The sequence below is a fragment of the Phocoena sinus genome, chromosome 1, assembly GCF_008692025.1.
Source record: "Phocoena sinus isolate mPhoSin1 chromosome 1, mPhoSin1.pri, whole genome shotgun sequence".
NCBI classification, from domain to species: Eukaryota; Metazoa; Chordata; class Mammalia; order Artiodactyla; family Phocoenidae; genus Phocoena; species Phocoena sinus.
In genome coordinates this window covers 161013043-161033684 of record NC_045763.1, presented here as the reverse complement: position 1 = coordinate 161033684, position 20642 = coordinate 161013043, and the positions used below count along the sequence as shown (strand labels likewise).

Here is a 20642-nt window from a genome sequence, read left to right as displayed (position 1 = left end):
AGATGACCTCTTCTAGTATAAGCAGCTTGATGAGAGTTCCTAAATTCTCTTGGCTCTGGTGAAATAATTTACACTTTTTCCAGGCATATCTTGCCTGCCTTGGCTCCTGTTGAATCCCAGCAATGACAATGAACAGGAAACAAAGAAAAATAATGAAGATAGGTATTAACCAAATGTCACGTGTAAACTGCATTTGGATTCTGAATTAAACAAATCTACTCTCAAAGCAAACAACCAAACAACAACAAAAACATTTATGAGACTATTAGAATACTTTTTTAAGGTGAGATGATGGTATTTTCCCCTTAACATTTTATTATGAACATTTTCAAACATACAGTAAAATTGAAAGAATTTATAGTGAACACTGTATATCACCACCTAGATTCTGTCTTTAACATTTTACAGTAAGTCCCCTACCTATGAACCTTCAAGTTGCAAACTCAAAGATGCGAACATGCGTCCCCATGTCCAATCACGTAAGTTAGTTCACATGTCTGGTGTAGATTGTCAGGTGCGTGCATCCTCTACAAGTGGTTGCGCTTTTGTGTACTTTACTGTACAGTACCGTATAGGGTACAGTAGTACAGTATCTTTATTTCAAGCCCAGGATGTCCGGAAGCAAGTGTAAAAGCAGCAGTGATGTAGCTGGTACTGCTAAGAAGCGCCAAGAGATAACGATGGAAATGAAAGTGAAAATAATTGAGAGAGTGGAGTGAGGTGGAAAGATGGTAGCCATCACTCATTCTTGTAACATGAATCATTCCACGATCAGCACGATTCTAGAGAACAAGGACAAGATCACGGAACATGGAAGTCTGGTGTGCCGATGATGTCGACAATAATATTGGAGAAGCATGGAAAAGTGATGGAGGAGATGGAGAAACTTCTCAGCGTGTGGATGCAGGATCAACATCAGCGCTGAGTCCTGCTCAGCTTAATGCCAATTCAAGAGAAAGTTAAAAGCCTTTATGGAGACTTAAAGAAGAAACACAGCGAAGAATCAGAGGGCGCATGTTTTAATGCCAGCCGTGGCTGATTTCATTGGTTCAAGGCTAGAGCCAACCTTCACAATGTAAAAGTAAGTGGTGAGGCAGCAAGTGCGGATATGGTAGCAGCCCAGGAATTTCCTAAAGCACTTCGAGAAACTGTTGATGTAGACACGTATTTACCCGAACAGGTTTTTAATGTGGATGAGACAGGACTGTACTGGAAGAGGATGCCAGACCGAAGTTACATAAGTACGGAGGAAAAGTTGATATCAGGCTATACAGCAGCAAAGGTTAGACTAACTCTGTTGTTTGGTGGCAATGCTTTTCGCGACATGAAGCTGAAGCCTCTCTTAGTTTATCATTCAGAGGACCCAAGAGCCCTTAAAAACATAGCCAAGGGCTCTCTTCCCGTTGTGTGGAAGAGTTACCCCAAAGCCTGGGTTACACAGGCTATATTCCAGGACTGGTTTTTCCACCACTTTATCCTGGAGGTAGAGAAATATTGCTTGGAGAAGGATGTCCCATTCAACATTCTGTTGCTGCTGGACAGTGCTCCGGGCCACGCCGCATTCACAGACAACTTTAATCCCAACATCAAAGTAGTGCACCTGCCACTGAATACTATGTTGCTCATCCAACCTATGGGCCAGGGAGTTATAGTGTATGCACATGGCTGATCCGCTTTGTTGTGCAACAGAAACTAACACAGTATTGTGAAGCAATTATACTCCAATAAAGATCTATTAAAGAAAAAAATTATTTATTTATTAAAGAAGTTTTTTTTCTGCTGACCTTGGGTGTTTTTTTTTTTTTTTCCACATCTTTATTGGAGTACAACTGCCCCACAATGGTGCGTTAGTTTCTGCTTTATAACAAAGTGAGTCAGCTATACATATATACATATCCCCATATCTCCTCCCTCTTGCGTCTCCCTCCCACCCTCCCTATCCCACCCCTCTAGACATTCACAAAGCACCGAGCTGATCTCCCCGTGCCATGTGGCTGCCCCCCACCAGCCATCCATTCTACAATTGATGGTGTATATATGTCCATGCTACTCTCTCACTTCTTCCCAGCTTACCCTTCCCCCTCCTCATGTCCTCAAGTCCAAGGAAATATTATTTAAGTCACACTTTTTGTCAGGCAGTAAAGGTGAGTGACGAATCAGGAACAACCTTGCAACAACTTTGGAAGGACTGTAACATCTACGAGACCATAAAAAACGTTGACATTGTTTGAAGTGAGGTTACAGCTGTCACCATAAATGGGGTTTGGAAGAACCTTTGCTCAAAGTTTGTTCACAATTTTTATGGATTTGAGAAGGTGAATGAGGAGTCCAAAGAGGTCTTCAGCAACTTAGCGACCCTCAGCAAGAAGCTGGAGCTAGATCTGCAAGAGGATGACTGCATTGAACTCCTTGCTGTGCAACACGAGGAGCTTACTAATAAAGACCTGGTGGAATTGGAGGCCCAGAGAAAGGACGAAGAGAGACAAGAGGAAGAAGTAACTGAAGAACTGATGAGATTCAGGATGCAGGAAATGGCAAGGGGATCTTCTTTATCTGAGGAGGCACTGTTAGCTTTTGACACACAGGACCCAAAAGTAGAAAGGTACACGAAGTTTGCAGCAGTTCAGAATGCAATGCAGTTCTACCATGTCATCTATGATGAGAAAATAGAGCTACTACCCAGACATCACTGGATCGTTTTTTCAAGAGGGTAGATAGAATTGAATCCAGCAAGGAACCAGAACCTGTGCCATCAACACCAGGCGTGAGTGAAATTGCAGCTCGCCCTCCATCTCCTATGGCTGACGATCCTTCAGCTCTACCATCTCCCACCTCCCCTCCCTCCTCCAGTCAGTAACTCTCCTTGCCTGTTCACTCAATGCCAGCCCCTGTATGCCAGCTGTTGGACTGTACTACTGTACTTTTCAAGGTACTGTACTGTAAGATTAAAAATGTTTTATTTTTTGTTTGTTTTTTATGTACTATTTGTGTGGAAAGTTTTATAAACCTATTAGAGTGCAGTAGTATATAGCTGATTGTGTTAATTGGGTACCTAGGCTAGCTTTGTTGGACTTAACGAACAAATTGGACTTACGAACGTTCTCTTGGAACAGAACTCGTTCGTGTGTGGGGGACTTACTGTATTATACTGGCTTTTCTACATATCTATATATTTACCCATTTCTTTATTTATCCATTAATCCATCTTATTTTTGGTGCACTTCAAAGTAGTTGCTAGCAGCCAGAGCTCCCCAAGGCCTCCATAACTCTGCAGTGGGAAGGCCAGATGGGCAGAGCCCAGGTATTGCACTTTAGCTATGAAAGAGGCTAAAGATGATGACATTGGTTTTGTTTCTTTAACACAGACCAAAATAAGGGTTATTTAACCAAGCTGTCTCTCCCATGGAAATGTCCAACCAGGTGAACAGTCAGGGGTGTAGGGCTCTTCCTTTCTCGTTCCATCATTTTCTGGGATATTGCCTTTTTGTTTATGGTGGGTGATGGCTCACCACTAGCCCTGCATCCAAGTTCCAACCAGTGGGAAATGAGAAACATATATATGCACAGACTAGGACATTCCTCTAAGATCTGAGGCGGTTGACTTTCTGGGTCTTGGGAACAAGACATACATTACAGGAAATGGGATCATGTCCAGGTAGCTGGAAGCACATCCCAGGATAGGAAAGACTAGGTCATCCCGTCTCTGAGAATGGATCCCAGCCTAATGTTCCCCTGGAGAATTCTTTTCACATGCTCTAGTAATTGGGAATATTCTATGGTAGAATTAGCCCCTGGTTCTCTGGAACTCCTTAGGACGTGTTATTTTGTTCAGGAAATGGTTTCTGAACTCCTTCGATGTACAATGCTTAATGCTAAGCAGTGGTATGAGATGATTATACTAGTAGTGCTGGTGAGTGCTCAGGCATTATCCTATCCCTACAGACATAAAAGCTTTAACTCAGAATAATGATTCCTTACATTTGTAAGGTGAATTAAAGATTTCTCAGAATACTTTCATAGGATTTATTCTCATCACTTTGTAAGGTATTATCTTCATTATACAGTTAATAAACAGGCTTGGAAAATTTGCTGAAGGTCACACAGCAGAACTAGGACTCAAATCCATGTCTTTGAAATCCTCACTCACTGCTCTTTCCACTACAGCACAGCCACTTCTAGATTATTTCAGGAAGTGCCAGAAGTTTGCCTCTCCAGGTTGTGAAAGTCAGGCTATTCTTACAGTGCAGGAATATCACCGCATGGATTACTTACCAATTGCCAAGGTAAGATGTACCTTTACAATGAAGAGTTTTAGCAGCCGCCACTTTTACCAAGTGATCAAACTTAGTTCTATTAATGGACAACCTGATATTATGCACACTCTGATATGATGTGATGCACTAAGAAGTGAACAATATATAATTTGTAGTGTGTTCTTACTAAAAAACACTTAACTTGAATCAAATCAAACCTCTAGTTTCTAACATCTAGATCTAGTCTGAAGTTTACAGGAAATACAGGGAATAGCGGAACAAGTGAAATGGCACTAGGAGAAAACAATAGGCAAATACAGAATGTTGAACATTTTAACAAGAATCCTAGCTTGGAATCTTTCTTTTTAGAATTTTATTTTATTTTATTTTTTTATGCACCAGGTTCTTATTAGTCATCCATTTTATACACATCAGTGTATACATGTCAATCCCAATCTCCCACTTCATCCGACCACCACTCCCACCCACCGCTGCTTCTCCCGACTTGGTGTCCATATGTTTGTTCTCTACTTCTTTTTTTTTTTTTTCGCGGTACGCGGGTCTCTCACTGTTGTGGCCTCTCCCGTTGCGGAGCACAGGCTCCGGACACACAGGTTCAGCGGCCATGGCTCACAGGCCCAGCCGCTCCGTGGCATGTGGGATCTTCCCAGACCGGGGCACGAACCCATGTCCCCTGTATCGGCAGGCGGACTCTCTACCACTGCGCCACCAGGGAAGCCCCTGTTCTCTACTTCTGTATCTCAATTTCTGCCCTGCAAACTGGTTCATCTGTACTATTTTTCTAGGTTCCACATATATGAGTTAATATGCGATATTTGTTTTTCTCTTTCTGACTTACTTCACTCTGTATGACAGTCTCTAGATTCATCCACGTCTCTACAAATGACCCAATTTCCTTCCTTTTTATGGCTGAGTAATAGTCCATTGTATATATGTACCACATCTTCTTTATCCATTCATCTGTCGATGGGCATTTAGGTTGCTTCCATGACCTGGCTATTGTAAATAGTGCTGCAATGAACATTGGGGTGCCTGTGTCTTTTTGAATTATGGTTTTCTCTGGGTATATGCCCAGTAGTGGGATTGCTGGGTCATACGGTAATTCTATTTTTAGTTTTTTAAGGAACCTCCATACTGTTCTCCATAGTGGCTGTTAGATTGGAATCTTGAAAGAGTCAATGTCATGAAAAAGAAAATGCAATCCCAGTTTTTTAAGAAAAAGTTACCAAAGCCATCTTAAAGTGAATATGTTTTTTGCTTGTCATTATAGAGTAATTTTCTTAGATGTGATGATATTGTAGTTTTTGTTATTTTTTTTTACAGGTATAGAAAGTTTATAGCTCAGCATTGTCAATATAGTTAATTTGACACCTTAGTGCTTGGTCCTACTTGCAAAGTGATTAACAGCTATACAGTAACTTGTTTTATTGTCATCAGCTTTGGCTCAGATGTTTAAATACTTAAGCAACTTGGAAAGATTTTTCATTTGTGTTCTGTTTTCTTGTTTTTTGCATGGGCGTGGGTGCAGCTGGGGATTATAATAAAAAGGGGTCAGTTCAATATAATGAAGACAGATCAGGAACTAAACAGCTACTAAAATTTCACTTACTGGGACTTCCCTGGTGATCCAGTGGTTAAGAATCTGCCTTCCAATGCAGGGGACAGGGTTTGGATCCTTGGTCAGGGAACTAAGATCTCACATGCCACAGGGCAACCAAGCCCGTGCGCTGCAACTACTGAGCCTGTGTGCTCTGGAGCCCGAGTGCCACAACTAGAGGGCTGTCACGTCACAACTAAGACCCAATGCAAAGAAGTAAATAAATAAATATTTTAAAATTTTATTTTAAATTTTTTCATTTACCATTTCCTTACAAAATATGTGTGGGAGAATATGGCTTAAAGACAGACGGGAAAAGCCTCTTATTTGTTCATACTACTTTACTGTACTACATATCCAGTCTGTCAATAATGCCAAATTTATTTACTACCTAGGGCAAGGGTAACTAAGAGGAATTTTATGAAGTCCAATTAATTTTGACTCTGAGATCTTAAGTGCTTAAAATTTTGGAGTTCTTCAGATGAACTCAAAAAAAAAAATCAACAACCAAAATACCCCAAAGGTTAGATAAAGAGCAATTGGTTAGCCATCAACAATTATCCAATTCTTTCACAGATTAGGATTAGTTAGTAGACTAATAGTCTGTAGACCAAGGCAACTTTTCTTAAGCAAGATGCTTCTATTAAGGAGAGAAAAATGATCTCTTCAAAAACAAAACACTAGAGTAATGGAAATAAAAACAAAAATAAAGAAATGGGACTTAAAATCTTTTGCACAACAAAGGAAACCATAAACAAGACAAAAATACAACCCTCAGAATGGGAGAAAATATCTGCAAATGAGAAAACAGGCAAAGGATTAATCTCCAAAATATACAAACAGCTCATGGAGCTCAATATCAAAAAAACCACAAACAATCCAGTTAAAAAATAGGCAGAAGACCTAAATAGACATTTCACCAAGGAAGACATACAGATGGCCACGAGGCACGTGAAAAGAAGCTCAAGGCTCAACATCACTAATTATAAGAGAAATGTACCTTAGACATAGAGAATGGACCTGAGGACACAGGGTGGGAGGGGGAAGCTGGGGCGAAGTGAGAGTAGCATTGACATATATACAGTACCGAATGTAAAATAGCTAGTGGGAAGCAGCAGCATAGCACAGGGAGATCAGCTCGCTGCTTTGTGACCACCTAGAGGGGTGGGATAGGGAGGGTGGGAGGGAGGCTCAAGAGGGAGGGGATATGGGGACATATGTATGCATATGGCTGATGCACTTTGTTATACAGCAGAAACTAACACAGTATTGTGAAGCAATTATACTCCAATAAAGACCTATTAAAAAAAAAAGAGTGGTCTAAAATCATTCTAGAGCTATCTCTTGGGTCAGAAATAGAACAATGGACAACTCACTTTCCACAAACGTACCATTTTCCCTTGCTTCCCTCTGTCCCTCCCTACATCCTCCCTCCTGCCTCCCTCCCTTTGTTTTATTTATTTGAAAAATTTACTTATTTTTGGCTGTGTTGAGTCCTCGTTGCAGTGAGAGGGCTTCTCATTGCAGTGGCTTCTCTTGTTGGGGAGCACGGGCTCTAGGTGTGTGGGCTTCAGTAGTTGTGTCCCATGGGCTCTAGAGCACAGGCTCGGTAGTGGTGGTACGTGGGCTTAGTTGCTCCGTGGCATGTGGGATCTTCCCGGACCAGGGCTCAAACCCGTGTTGCCTGCGGTGGCAGGCGGATTCTTAACCACTGCACCACCAGGGAAGCCCTTTTCTTTTTAAAAGAGAGAAGTTGGTTTTATATATCAAACCCAGAATTTTCATGTTTCCCAGTTTTGGTGCTAGAGATCCCCAAATTCCTTGAACTCATTTGGGAAGGTTTCTGAAGGTACGCATTATAGTAAACAGTAGCAAAATACCAAACCACTTCTATTGCTAAAAAGCAGCTACTCCTGCTTGTACTTTTAGAATACTAGTTGTAAAACAGCAACAACATGCAAAGTGTGCCATCAATTGGGATTTGAGCTATTCTAAGGAAAAAACATTGTTTTCTTTAAAAACAGTCCAAGGCAGGATGTCTATAATCATATTGGGCAAATATTGAGTTTTGGGGGAAAATGTCAGAAAACATCCAAAAGGAAGAGACAATAGCATTATATTTAGTATTCTAAAGGCATGCTTCAGGTAGTTAACTATGATTCTGGTAAGACCAACTGCTCACACGCACACACATAGATTTTAATGGTTAAAAAACCCTCAAATTTGTTACTTTATTTATTTTTTGGATGCACCACGTGACATACAGGATCTTAGTTCCCCGAGGAGGGATGGAACCTGTGTCCCCTGCAGTGGAAGTGTGGAGTCTTAACCACTGGATCACCAGGGAATTCCCCAGATTTGTTACTTTAGAAAAATAAATGCAGTGGATTTTCAGCAATATTATTGACTCTGATTGCTCAGTCCACACATAAGTAGTAGTTGCTTTCTATGGTGATAGGGCTTCTCTGCACTAATTCCCATCATGTTGAAAAACACTAGTGCAGGTTAAGTAAAGACCGAACTGTTGCACAAAGGAAGATTTACTCATCAGATCCCACTGATTTGCCTGTCTCCTGGGCAACCTTCTTGGTGAAGCTTTATTGATTTGATTCAAAGTTTCCTGAGGAATCCAGCTCATGCCAACATCATTCTGACTTGACCTACCCATCTCTACCTCTGTACGGGTCTCTTGTGCTTTCTAGATTCTAGGAGCTGATGAAGGCCAACAACCACACAGAGCCCAAGACCAGTAAGGAACATATACCTGAAGATTGTTTCTCCATCTAACCCATCTTTTGTCTCAATAATTGTAACTGTTTGATAGAAGACAGCATCTTGGAAAATGTTGCCGTTCAAATCTTTGTAGTTCAGACCAGACCAAAGGGCCTTCCACCCACGGGCTCAGCAGGAATGAAGGAGTACTCAAAAACTGCCTGCCTCTGGAGCGGCACTACAGTGTTCAGAGGAAGAGCTGTGAAATTCTGGATGTAAAACTGGTAGTCCTGAAGATAACGGAATGAGGTGTCTAGAGATTCAACAATAAAATCTGGTCTGTAAAGCCTACCAGGAACTTCACAATGTTCTCTGCTGGAAACTCTCCTTTCACAAACAGGATGGTTGTATCTGCACTCAGTGAAGCTTCAGGTTCACCAGATACATCTTTTTCCTCTTTATCTTCGGCCAAATATGTGGGTTCATCATCTTCCACCTCTGCTTCATCGTCTTCGTCTTCATTTATAGAATCTTCCACTGTTTTCTTCATCTTCGGTAAGACCTCAAGTCACTGCCAATGAGCCTCCAGGATCTCCTCGGAGCAAGAGGCTGGCAGGGAACAGCAGCAGGAGAAGCAGCAGCAGGCGGGGGAGGGACTTCATGGCGCCGCCGCTCTGGCGTCCAGTTCCTGTCCGTTGTAGTTTCATAGCATATTGTTCTTATTCTGTGGAAACGCATGCTACAGTATTTAATTATGACATGTCATGATGTAAAGTATTAGTTATGAAACGTTATGATGTCTGCAACTCAAATGGTTCAACACAACAACTTTCAAGCGGTTCAACAACTTTTTTTTTTTTCGGTACGCGGGCCTCTCACTTTTGTGGCCTCTCCGTTGCGGAGCATACGCTCCGGACGCGTAGGCTCAGCGGCCATGGCTTACGGGCCCAGCCGCTCCGCGGCATATGGGATCCTCCCGGACCGGGGCATGAACCAGTGTCTCCTGCATCGGCAGGCGGACTCTCAACCACTGCGCCACCAGGGAAGCCCTCAACAACTTTTATAAACACACACACGTACATACACACATACGTACATCCATACTGGGAGAAAATGAGCAGAAACCGCAAAATGGTAAGAATTGTTTGATCTAGGTGGAGGGTATACAGGTGTTCCCTGCACTGTGCTCTCAACTTCCCGTCTGCACTAAAATTATCCTAATAAAATGTTGGAGGGGAAAAACACCGCCTCTCCTCGCGAAACTGCCTCGGGTCCGAAAGGTTGGGAGGGCAGGTGGGAAGGCCAGCAACGCCCTCACCCCAACCAGCGGGACCAACCTCGAGACTCCATCTGGGCATGCTCAGAGGCTCCGTCGCGCCCGCCCCGCCCCTCGGGGTACGTGAGCGCAAGGCGCAGGCGCCCGGCTCCCGGCAGCCAGCGAGACGCCAGCTGCAAAACGCGGCGGACGCCTGAGGTGCGGGAGCTCTGCGAGGATGGAGGCGTCGAAGGTGGAAAAGTTCAGCACCGCCGACAGGGGAAACGGGCTGCGTGCGTTGGCGCCGCTGCGCCCCGGAGAGCTGCTTTTCCGCTCGGATCCTTTGGCGTACACGGTGTGCAAGGGGAGTCGTGGTGTCGTCTGCGACCGCTGCCTCCTCGGGTACGTACCTCCCTCGCCCACCTGAGTCCAGAGCAGTGAGGGGTCCGGGGTGCTGAGGGAGTGGCGGAGGGGGGCAGCCCTCCCCGGGACTCCCCCTGGCTGTGGCTGCACAAGGTCTCGCCGGTGCTGCCCAGATGCCCAGCCCCGCACTTCCCCATATGAGAGGCTCCCGGGGGCGCCTCGCAGCTGACAGACTCCGCTTGGCCGTCCCCTGGGCTGCCGCGGCGGGGGTTGGAGGGACCCCAGACGCAGCCCCAGCTGGACCCGCTACCACCCCACCCCGCCGTAGTATTAACTGGAGAGAGCCGGTGGGCAGACTTAAGGGGAAACGTTGGGCAGTGGGTAGTTTTGCTGCGGAACAAAAAAGTCTGTGTCTCAGGCGATAAGCTTCATTGGTGCCGTTGTGGAAATCACAGTTGGCGGAGGTGGGGGTGAGTGGGAGAACGGATGGTGTAAGTCAGGCTGACAGCCGAGGCCTCGCCAAGAAAGTGCGGGGCTCGCAGGACGCAGAAGAATCTTGGTGTTCACGGAGCACTTCCTGTGGTCCAGGTTTTGTTTGGCCTGGGGATACAAAGATGAACGGGACGTCCTTAAGAATCCTTAAGGAGCAGATAAGTGAGCGAGATAATTAATTACAATGTATCAGAAGGGCTGAAATAGAGATGCAGTACTGTGCTGTAGGAGCATAAGTTACTGAGGTTCCATCGTGTGCTTTGCATTTAATGACTGCAGGCAGGTCTAACTCTTAACCACCTATCTAGATGCAAGAATTCATGTGAAAGTATTTTGTAAGCCTGTAAGCACTGGGTCAATGTAAAGTGCTATGGGAGAGCAGTTTATGGAAATGTGTAATATGTATGCGCAGTCATAGGAATTGTATTCAAGCAACAATTGTTCTTGAGCTCCTATTATATGTCAAGGAGAAGAGTTCTGTTTTAGATGGCTGAGATGATTTTTTTCCATGACTGCTCTTCCAGACCTATTAGTCTGGGATTGGGGTGGATGGAGGTGAGGGGGTAAGTGCAAAGCTCAAATCAGTAGCTTGACCATTAGTATTACTTTGTCCTTATTTGGTTCATAATTGAGGAATTTATTTTCATATTTTAAAGTTGCTTAATTGTATTTGTTGCTTCCTGAAGTAATGATAACAGCAACAACAACAAAAATTCTTTGAGGAGTGAACACCTTGAAGCTTTTGTAAACTGTGTGGTTGAAAACAATTCATTCCTTTCAAGAAATGAAATGCTGAAGGCTTCAACATTGAAAGTTATAGACCTTTGATTCTCATTCAAGCAAATTAGAGAGAAAGCTGGGATGTTCATCCTGTTAAATCCTTTGGAGGTGTTTCTAGAGTTTGAATGTAGTCCAGAACAGAGAACTTGCTTTTTCTTAAGTCTTACAACATTAATTGATGAAGATGTGGATCATCTTGCAGATGAAACCAGACTGCCAAGTTATTTAGCTAGTTGGAATAGAAAAGTTTTGGAATGAATACACGATGACAGATTATTAATTGAATTATCAGAGCTGAACTTTAGTTCACATGGAACATGGAATTGTCCACTTTCCAAATAGACTGCACAAACCCAGCCCTTTATATGTGGCATACTTCTTGATTTACCAATAAAATTCCATTACTGCTATCACTTATTTTTCTTATTAACAAGAACTGTAACGATTTAAACTAGAAAAGGAATTTAATGAAAGAGTTTTGGGGAGTTCTTGGCATCCTTTTAAAGTCTAGACGAAACCCAGCTCTGAAAATGGGCAGGAACCAGGGGAGTTCCACAGTCAGAATTGCACTTCAGAAGTAGATGGGGTTGGGACCTGGAGAGTACGTTCCTTCTGACGCTGCCTGGTAATACTGGGTTCTGCAGCATGTATCGCCAGCACTATGACACTGGACCCTACTGCTGCTGCTATTCTTGCCACCACTGCCGCCGCCACTGCTGCTTGGGAAACTGGTTATTGCTGGAAAGTTGCCAGCCCACCCATGCTTCTTTGTGATATTAGCTTTTTCTTTCTTTCTTTCTTTTTTTCTATTTAATTTTTTTGGCTGTGCTGCAAGGCTTGCTGGATCTCAGTTCCCCGACCAGGGACTGAACCTAGGCCGTGGCAGTAGAAGCCCGGAATCCTAACCACTAGGCAACCAGGGAACTCCGGATATTAGCTTCTGATTCAAAGTTCTCAGTGGGTGTCTTGGATTGGTTGAGCTTGGGTCACTGCCTGCATCCTAGCTACAAGGGAAGTTGAGAAGGTGAGTAGTTGGCCTTCGTGGCTTTTAAGAAAGGAGGCAGGTTCTACTTCCCACCATATGCATATTATAATGGGGAAATCAGCAAACATAAACATAGGAAAGGTAATATCAGTAAATGCCAAGGATCCAAACAAAACAAACTAAAACAAACAAATGGATTTTTTTTTTTTTTTTTGCGGTACGTGGGCCTCTCATTGCTGTAGCCTCTCCCGTTGCGGAGCACAGGCTCCGGACGCGCAGGCTCAGCGGCCATGGCTCACGGGCCCAGCCGCCCCACGGCATGTGGGATCCTCCCGGACCGGGGCACGAACCTGCATCCCCTGCATCGGCAGGCGGACTCTCAACCACTGTGCCACCAGGGAAGCCCTGCACTTAATTTTGGATTGCTAGGACATAGTTCACAGGTGCTGAACTAGTGCTCCTAGTAGTAGGAGCTCTGTTGAACACTTCTGCTTCAGTGGTTGTGTTTCTGAAGTGCTTAGCTGGGAATCACTGCAGCCTGAGGGTAGTGTTAGAGAAATCAAACTTTGGTGCGTTGTCTTATGCAGTTTTCTACCAATATTGAATGCTCATCAATGGGGGGATACAATTCTGTGTTCCTTATCACCTTGTAAGTAAAATTTGTTTCTTATTAGTTGTGAAGTCCTTAAGAGTAGATGTCTTTCAATTTTTGTAAACTCCAGTGCCTGGCATGTAGTAAGCTTTTAATTTGTAGTATGAACATCTTGCAGAATTCTCCTCTGGTTGTTTTTGTCCTTTTGCTGCCTTCCATTTGAATTAAGAAATGGAATGAAAATATTAGTTTGTAACGAGTAACAACAGTTCCATGGGAAGTGGGGGGGGGGGACCAAAATAGAATAAAAGAACAGGTATTTATTGTAATTACTTCATTACTCTCCAGATCATTTATTGTTATAAGATTCTACCTGATTTCCTTTGGCCTTGGGCTGTTTTGATTAGTGCTTTAGTTCTTGCATATTTATTTTTATTAATAGAGAAACTTAAACCTGCTTTATGACTTCTCTTGCTTTTTTCCTTTCATGAAGGATTGGCTCCTGGTTTTTTGTGTTGTCAGTGGGAAAGAATGAGGTATATAAATTGGAGAAAGATTAAATGACAATGAAATTGTGACCTGAAATAATTTATATTATCCTTTTTCTTATCCATTTTTAATTTGATGGAGCTGGAGAAGATTGACAGGGTTATTTGTGTCTTCTGTTTGTTTTGGTATATGTAACACATAAAATTCCATTGTAATTATTTTGTTTGTAGGTCTCCCCACTTTAGTGACCTAAGTCTAATCTTTATATCTCTGGGACCTAGTACACAAGTGATTCTAACTGTTAGAGTTGTGAAGGGATAATATTTTGGGGAATTTAAAATCATTCTTTGTTTGTTTTTGGTTTTCTAAAGTTCCAAGTTGCCTGCAGTTTCCATTATCAAGAGCTTCCATGGCAAACTCTAATAATAGTTTCTTCTGCAGGGTAAAGAGGGTATTTCTTCCATCACTAAAGCCGAGTATGAGGCTTAGTGCCTCCCAGGAGGAAGGAGAATGAATTGGAAGTGGAAAGTCCATCTTTTTTCAGCCCTGGTGGTTTATGAGAAGCAGGGGATAGAGGGGGGGGAAAATAGATTGTGAGAAACATATGTTCTGACCTTCCTTGTCTGGCCAAAGTTCTGGGGTTGGGGTAAGGGTATTAAATGGGTTAACGGGTCAGTCAAAAGTAGAAGGCCTTAAAAAAAAAAAAAAAAGTAGAAGACCTTTGGCTCTGCTCCTTATTTGTAAGCTTGAGAGCTGTGTAGGCTGTTGCTGTGCCAACACTGGGGGCTAGGGCATAGCAGTGGTAAGAGAAAGTGGCCGGCTGCATGAGTCTGTGCTAGCAGGGTATTCTGAAGTGCTCTCATATCACGTCAGGGATGTGGACAAGCTTAGAGGCCTGCTGGAACAGCAGACATCATGACAAAGGACTGTGTGACTCTAGGTCAGGAACATGGAGACCAGAGGTGGGAGGCAGCATGACATCCCAAAAGGTGAGATGGCACCAGTCCAGCCATAGGACCTGATCACTGCCTTGTAGCAGAGACCAGTGAGGATCCATAGAGACGTCAAGATCTGAGGTCTTGCCACTGTAAGGATGTCCCATAAGCCCCACTTGGAGAAATATTTACCTGAAAGCGACTGTTGAAACCAGCTCTGGTAAGGAGTTAAACTTAAATGTCTGAATATTAACTGGAAGAGACTGAGATATTATTTGGCAAATATTACATTTCTGGCTATTTACTAGGGTGAGTGTTTTTGAGGAAGCTTGGATTAATTATAGGAAAAACAGCCCTGTTTTCATGAGACAGAGTAGATCAATTATAGGAAATAAAGCAACTACATTTGAGCTACAGTGTGGGTAAATATGATCAGGCAGTAAAGGGCAAAAAAAAGAACCCTGGTGAGATGATGTAATCCGTCTTGGCCAAGGACTGAACCTGGGGTGGAAGCAGGAGGGAATGCCTTCTTATACTGGGGTAGGAAGAAGAGGTGCCTGAGAAAGTAACAGCAGTGACTGCAAGGCTTGAGGACAACTAGGGAGGCGGCTGCTGAGTGACAGATTCTCAGAGAGGAGAAGGTGTGAAATATTCTTCTAGGAGAGGAAAGTGAATTGCTTAGGAAAATATAGCGGGGTTGCTGGGAAGTGCTAAGGGTCCACTTAAAACTTTTGTTCATTTATTTACCGTGAGAGCAGTTAGCAGACTAGTGCTCTTTTCTCCCAGTGGTCGGCAGTTTCACCCAGGACTGCCTGGTTACCATGATGGGTGGAGAGAGGAAGCAGGAAGCTGAAGTCGTGGGCAAGGAAGAGTGTAATCATGGACCATATTTCTAAGCTAGGGACTGAGGTCATGAGGAAGGTGATGGACAGTGAAATGTGGTGGAAGCAATGGATTAGAGGACCTGATGTGCTCAGAGCGATGGTGGAGTGGTCAGAGGATGGGGTGACTTGACATACATATGCTTTAGAAGTAGTGTGTGATTTGGTACCACAGGGTTTAGGGTATGCAGAAAGTGACTGAGGTAGGGAATAAGAAAAATGTTGGAATGATCAGGAGACTGAGAGGCTGAGCTGTTAGATGAATCTTCTAAATAAGTGAAGTTGCCAAGAATGCTAGGCATTGGAAGGAATGGTTTCAACAAAGGCAGAATTCTCATTTTGGCTTCCTGACCCGGGGTTTAAGGGCTGACCAGAAAGAGCCAAGTGGAGACAGGGAGGCGCTCACTTCTGTTCAAATAGTGTATAAAAGACATTCTCTGGGTTTACAGCTGGTTCTGTGAAGTATTCCAGCACCAGGTGCAAGTGAGCTGCTGTAGTGTTGCAGACTCTTCCTGGGGGGATGGGCTTGGAAGATGGAAAGACTAGCAAAATCTTCTCAAGGGAAGGACCTTGAGAGCATTGAAATCAGGGTTTGCACATTCCTGGACAGTGGTTCATGGGCTTACTGGAAGGTCAAGGACTTAGAGTAAAATAAAGTAGAAGGATTGATAATGAGGTGGGTTGGGAAAGGACTCTTTGGATCTGACTTCCATTTTTCTTTTTAAGTGGGAGTTATAATTCCTGTTTCTTTTGCTTCTACCTTTTCTTCTGCATGGAAGTTTGGTGAAGGGCTGTATGGCAGAGCCCTGAGCCTGAAAACATTTGGTCCATGTGAATGCCACAGCAGAGGACGTTCTTAATCAGACAGGATGACCTGCTTTGTGGATAGCAGTAAGTTCTCCTTCTTCAGACAGCCTGGTGCTTGTTCAAGGGCTCAAGAACAGAGCAACCATGGGGACAGGGATGGAGGCTGGTGCCTAGAACTCAACAGTGCAGACTTCCTCTCACCGTGGCTATTGTGGCTTCTACTGGTACAGAGTGCCCAGTTTGTTAGGGATCCTGAGTTCCCCAAATGGCAGCACATGTTTGGGAACCTGGCCGGCTGGTGTCAGGTTTTTATTTTAGACCCTTTTGTCATGGAGGAATCATTGATTTGTTCTCATTGGAACACTCATTTTTTCCTGCCCTTGGATTTGCCTTTTCTACTTGTGCTGCCATCTCTGAGACCCACTGAAATCTTCTGTGAAGCCGTGCTACTCCTTACAAGGTGGGCTCTGACCGTCACAGAAGGAGAATTGAAGCAGCAGGCTAATACCTATGGTTTGACTTCTCTTGACTTATATGCTGTCATTTGAGGCAGCTGATTTCATACACCCGTGGTTCTCAAACTTCAGTCTCAGGACCACTTTACCTTCTTAAGAATTATAGAAAAAGATTTCATAGGAGGGTTTAAAAAAAAAAGTTATTTAGGGCCCGGCAGGGGTTTAAACAAAACATAACCATGCAAGCAGTGTGGTTATATTTATTGATTTTACTGCTTAAAATATTAAAACTGATAAGTTTTGAAATTATATACAGTTGGCCCTCCATGGATCAAAAATATTCAGGGGACAGAAGAAGTCCAGAAAGTTCCAAAAAGCAAAACTTGAATTTGCAGTGCAAAGGCAACTATTTACATAGCATTTACCTTTTATTTACAACTATTTACATACATTTACATTGTATTAGGTGTTATAAATAATCTAGAGATGATTTAAAGTATATGAAAGGATGTGTGTAGGTTGTATGTAAATAGTATGCCATTTTACATAAGGGACTTGAGCGTCTGAGGATTTTAGTATTGTGAGGGTCCTGGAACCAATCCACTGCAGATACCAAGGGACAGCTGGATTTAAACATAATGAATCATTGCATTTTGACAAGGATTTTAATGACACAGACTGTATTTGCAAAACAAAAGAAAATTTGCTGAGAAAATTCGCTTACTTTCATTTTTGTATGTCTCTCTAATGTCTGGCTTGATAGGACACCCTCAGATTCTCACAACTGCTCCTGCATTTAGTGTATTGTAAAATCACAAGTCATTTAACCTCTAGAAAACTCCACTGTACATTGTGAGAGAAAGAGAATAAAAAAGACAAAAAATACCTTAGTATTATTATGAAAATAGTTTTGACCTTGTGGGCCTCCTGAAAGGGCTTTGGAGTCCCGGGACCATACTTTGAGAACCACCGTTATAAAACACTGTACATGTCTTTTGTGACATTTGGAGAGGCTCAGATTTGTTCTCTAGTGTATGTTGTGAACCATGAACAATATTTGTTCTGGTTTTCTTGTAACCTGCCAGGATATACTGGGATCAGGAACCAAAGTATGGAGTTAGTGCCTCTCTGTTAGTATGACTTGTTCAACGTTTGCTTCCCATCTTCTAACTCTGGCTGGTTCTGGTCGTTTAAGAGTCAAGGGACTTGCGATGGTGATTAACCTTGATTATTAAGGGAAAGTAAGAGAGCCATTTTCCATTTACTTGTTACCACAGTATATGATGACTGAAAATTATTTTTCAGTAGCTAATATGATTATCACTTACTAAGCAATGACAGGCATGATTTTAAGCGCTTTACCTTAAATAGTACTTCACTTAATTCTCATAATGACTCTAAAGTGTCTATTATGTTCCTTGTAAGCACAGATATGAACTAGAGAGCATTCAGACATTTGTAGGAGTGTAAATTGGTATGCTCCGTTGGAGGGCAATTTGGTAGTACCTAGCAAAATTGAGCACTGTGCTTTCTTGACCGTATTTTTGGGATTCTGACAAATGAAAATAACAATGGTTGCACAAGAATACTTAGTATAGCATTTTGGTAATTAAGAAAAAAGGAGAGAGAATTTTCATGTGCATTAATAGGGACTGGTTAAGTTATGGTGCAGCCATATTGTAGAATCCATGTAGCTGTTAAGATTGAAGTGGATCTGTTTCTACAGTGGATGTGGATGGATGTCAGTAACACATTGTTGGGCGAATAAAGTTGTAGAACAATGTGTGTATTTTAAATAAAATTTTTGTGTGCACGTACTTGTACGTGTAGAAGAGGGCTGGAAGAGCACCCCAGAATTCTAATACGGTTACTTTCGGAGGATGGGACTTGGAGGGGGGAAGATATCCTTTTGTACTTTATATATTTTGTATTTTTCAAAGCTTGTATCACTTTTTGTAATTAAAGATTTGAATAAACTTTGAGAAAGTCTTTGTTTCGTTTGGAATTGTATAAAAGGGTGGTGCTGCTTGGGATGAAGATGACTTTGAAATTTTTGCCAGTTTATGTCTGCTTTTTTTTTTCTTTGAGTTGCCAGCTGATTAGACCAAGAGTGAACCTCTTGATAAAAGGTGAGCCAGGTGAGCCAGTTTACTGGCTGGACATTGGCATTAGAATTTGAACTGAGAGAAGTAGAACTTCTCTTCATGGTCCTCATCACAATTCTCCTTGCTCTGACTTTGCTCAGGCCTGGTTATTCAGCTTTCCATGGTGTTTCTGAGATATCACAGTATCCATTAGTAAACTTTGTTCATTTTCCTTGGGTGGATACGTAAGATGACTACATTTCCGAGCCTCTTTGCAGTTAGACTGGGGCTTGTGACTCAGTTTTGGCCAATGGAGTTTGGGCTAGAGGTTGCACAAGCCATTGCCAGGTCTACCCTAAAATATCCTGTGCCATGCTCTCTGCTCTCTCTTACCTTGTCTTGATGACTGTGGGGGCAGTGAGTTGAGATGGAGAAAACAAGAAGTATGAGTCATGGCATGGAAGAGAGCTGCTCTGGGGAATCACTCTACATGCACCAGATTTAGTAGGAGCTAGAAATAAATCTGTTAAGTCACTTAGAGGAGGCCTTATTTAACTTTAACGTGCAGAAGAATCACCTGAAGATCTTGTTAAAGTGCAGATTCTGCTTCAGTAAGGTCTGGGTTGCGTGTAAGATTCTGCGTTTCTAACAAACTCCTAGGTGATGCTAAAGCTGCTGGTCTGCTGATCACACACGCGTAGCACAGATTTAAAAGGGTAGATGAAATGACTTGTAGCCTACCGTAAGTACTCAGTAAACACTTATCCAGTGGATATTTGAGCATCCTGAATAAGATGAAAAGGAATTAGAGACTATACATACATAATCAAATGTTTAAATGATTCCTAAGTGCATATTTCTTTCATGTATCATGGACTGGAATTTAGTTTTAGTATTATGTGTGCAGAAAATATGAAACGAGAACCTGGAATTATTTTAAAGATCATTTTGAACATCTACTTATTTTTAAAATTTTGTTTATTTATTTATGGCTGTGTTGGGTCTTCGTTGCTGCACGCGGGCTTTCTCTAGTTGCAGCGAGCTGGGGCTACTCTTCGTTGCCTTGCGCGGGCTTCTCATGGCGGTGGCTTCTCCTGTTGCAGAGTGTAGGCTCTAGGTGCGAGCTTCAGTAGTTGCAGCAGACATGTTTTTCTTTTTAACAGAACATTCCTTATTTTAGGCATCACATCTGGAGGTTAACAAGGTCCTTTCATTGATAGTGTTAAACTGACCACTCAGTCAAGCTGTTGTCCTATTTTTGCCACTGTGTATTATTTTTCCCCCCAACCAGTTTGTGGGGAGACGTTGTAAGATCATGGAAATATCCTGTTCATTAAAACTTCCCCTGAGATTTATGCATCCATGGATGATTATTGATTGAATCTTTGGTATAATAGTTGCAAAATACTCATTTTTCACCTATAGCACTCCTCCACACTTACCAGTTGACATTCAGTTCAGCATTCTACCATAAGAGACTGTCCTCCTTCCTTATTAATTATCTTGTAATTATCAGTATGGACTCACGTATTTCCATTTTTTCAGTGGTTTAGAATTAATTAGGTACCTAATTGTTTTGGTACTCACATTGTCCCAGATCTTTTTTTAGTATGAAACCTTTCAAGGTAGATCCTGTGTCCTTGTGATATGCCCCCAAGTTTTCTTTCTTCCTACCTCCTTCCTCCCTCCCTCCCTTCCTTTCTTCCTTCCTTCCTTCTTCTCTTTCTCTCTCCCTCTCTCTTTCTACCTACCCTTCCTTTTCTTTCCTTCTCTTCTCTCCTTTTCTTTTTTCTTTAACACTTCCTTGCTTTCTGGAATAACAGATGTTCTAGACTCATCCTGTACCCATCCTGCCAAAACTCTGGAATCAGTATTTCTCTGAGGATTCCTAGTTTCTTTTAGTGAGGAATAATATTAGAGACCAAGATCTGAGCGCTAGAT

General features: G+C 42.6%; 1 protein-coding gene and 1 pseudogene across 1 annotated transcript in view; one reads left to right on the top strand and one right to left on the bottom strand.

Annotated features, from left to right (window-relative positions):
* Nucleotides 1–8341: 8341 nt before the first annotated feature.
* Nucleotides 8342–9245, bottom strand: LOC116741488 (annotated as a pseudogene).
* Nucleotides 9246–10005: 760 nt separating this feature from the next.
* SMYD3 (SET and MYND domain containing 3) overlaps nucleotides 10006–20642 on the top strand; it is a 718781-nt gene continuing 708144 nt past the window's right edge. The window contains exon 1 of the mRNA XM_032648645.1: nucleotides 10006–10240. Coding sequence (XP_032504536.1) covers nucleotides 10077–10240 — 164 coding nt within the window. The 5' untranslated portion in view covers nucleotides 10006–10076. The remainder of the gene's footprint in view (nucleotides 10241–20642) is intronic.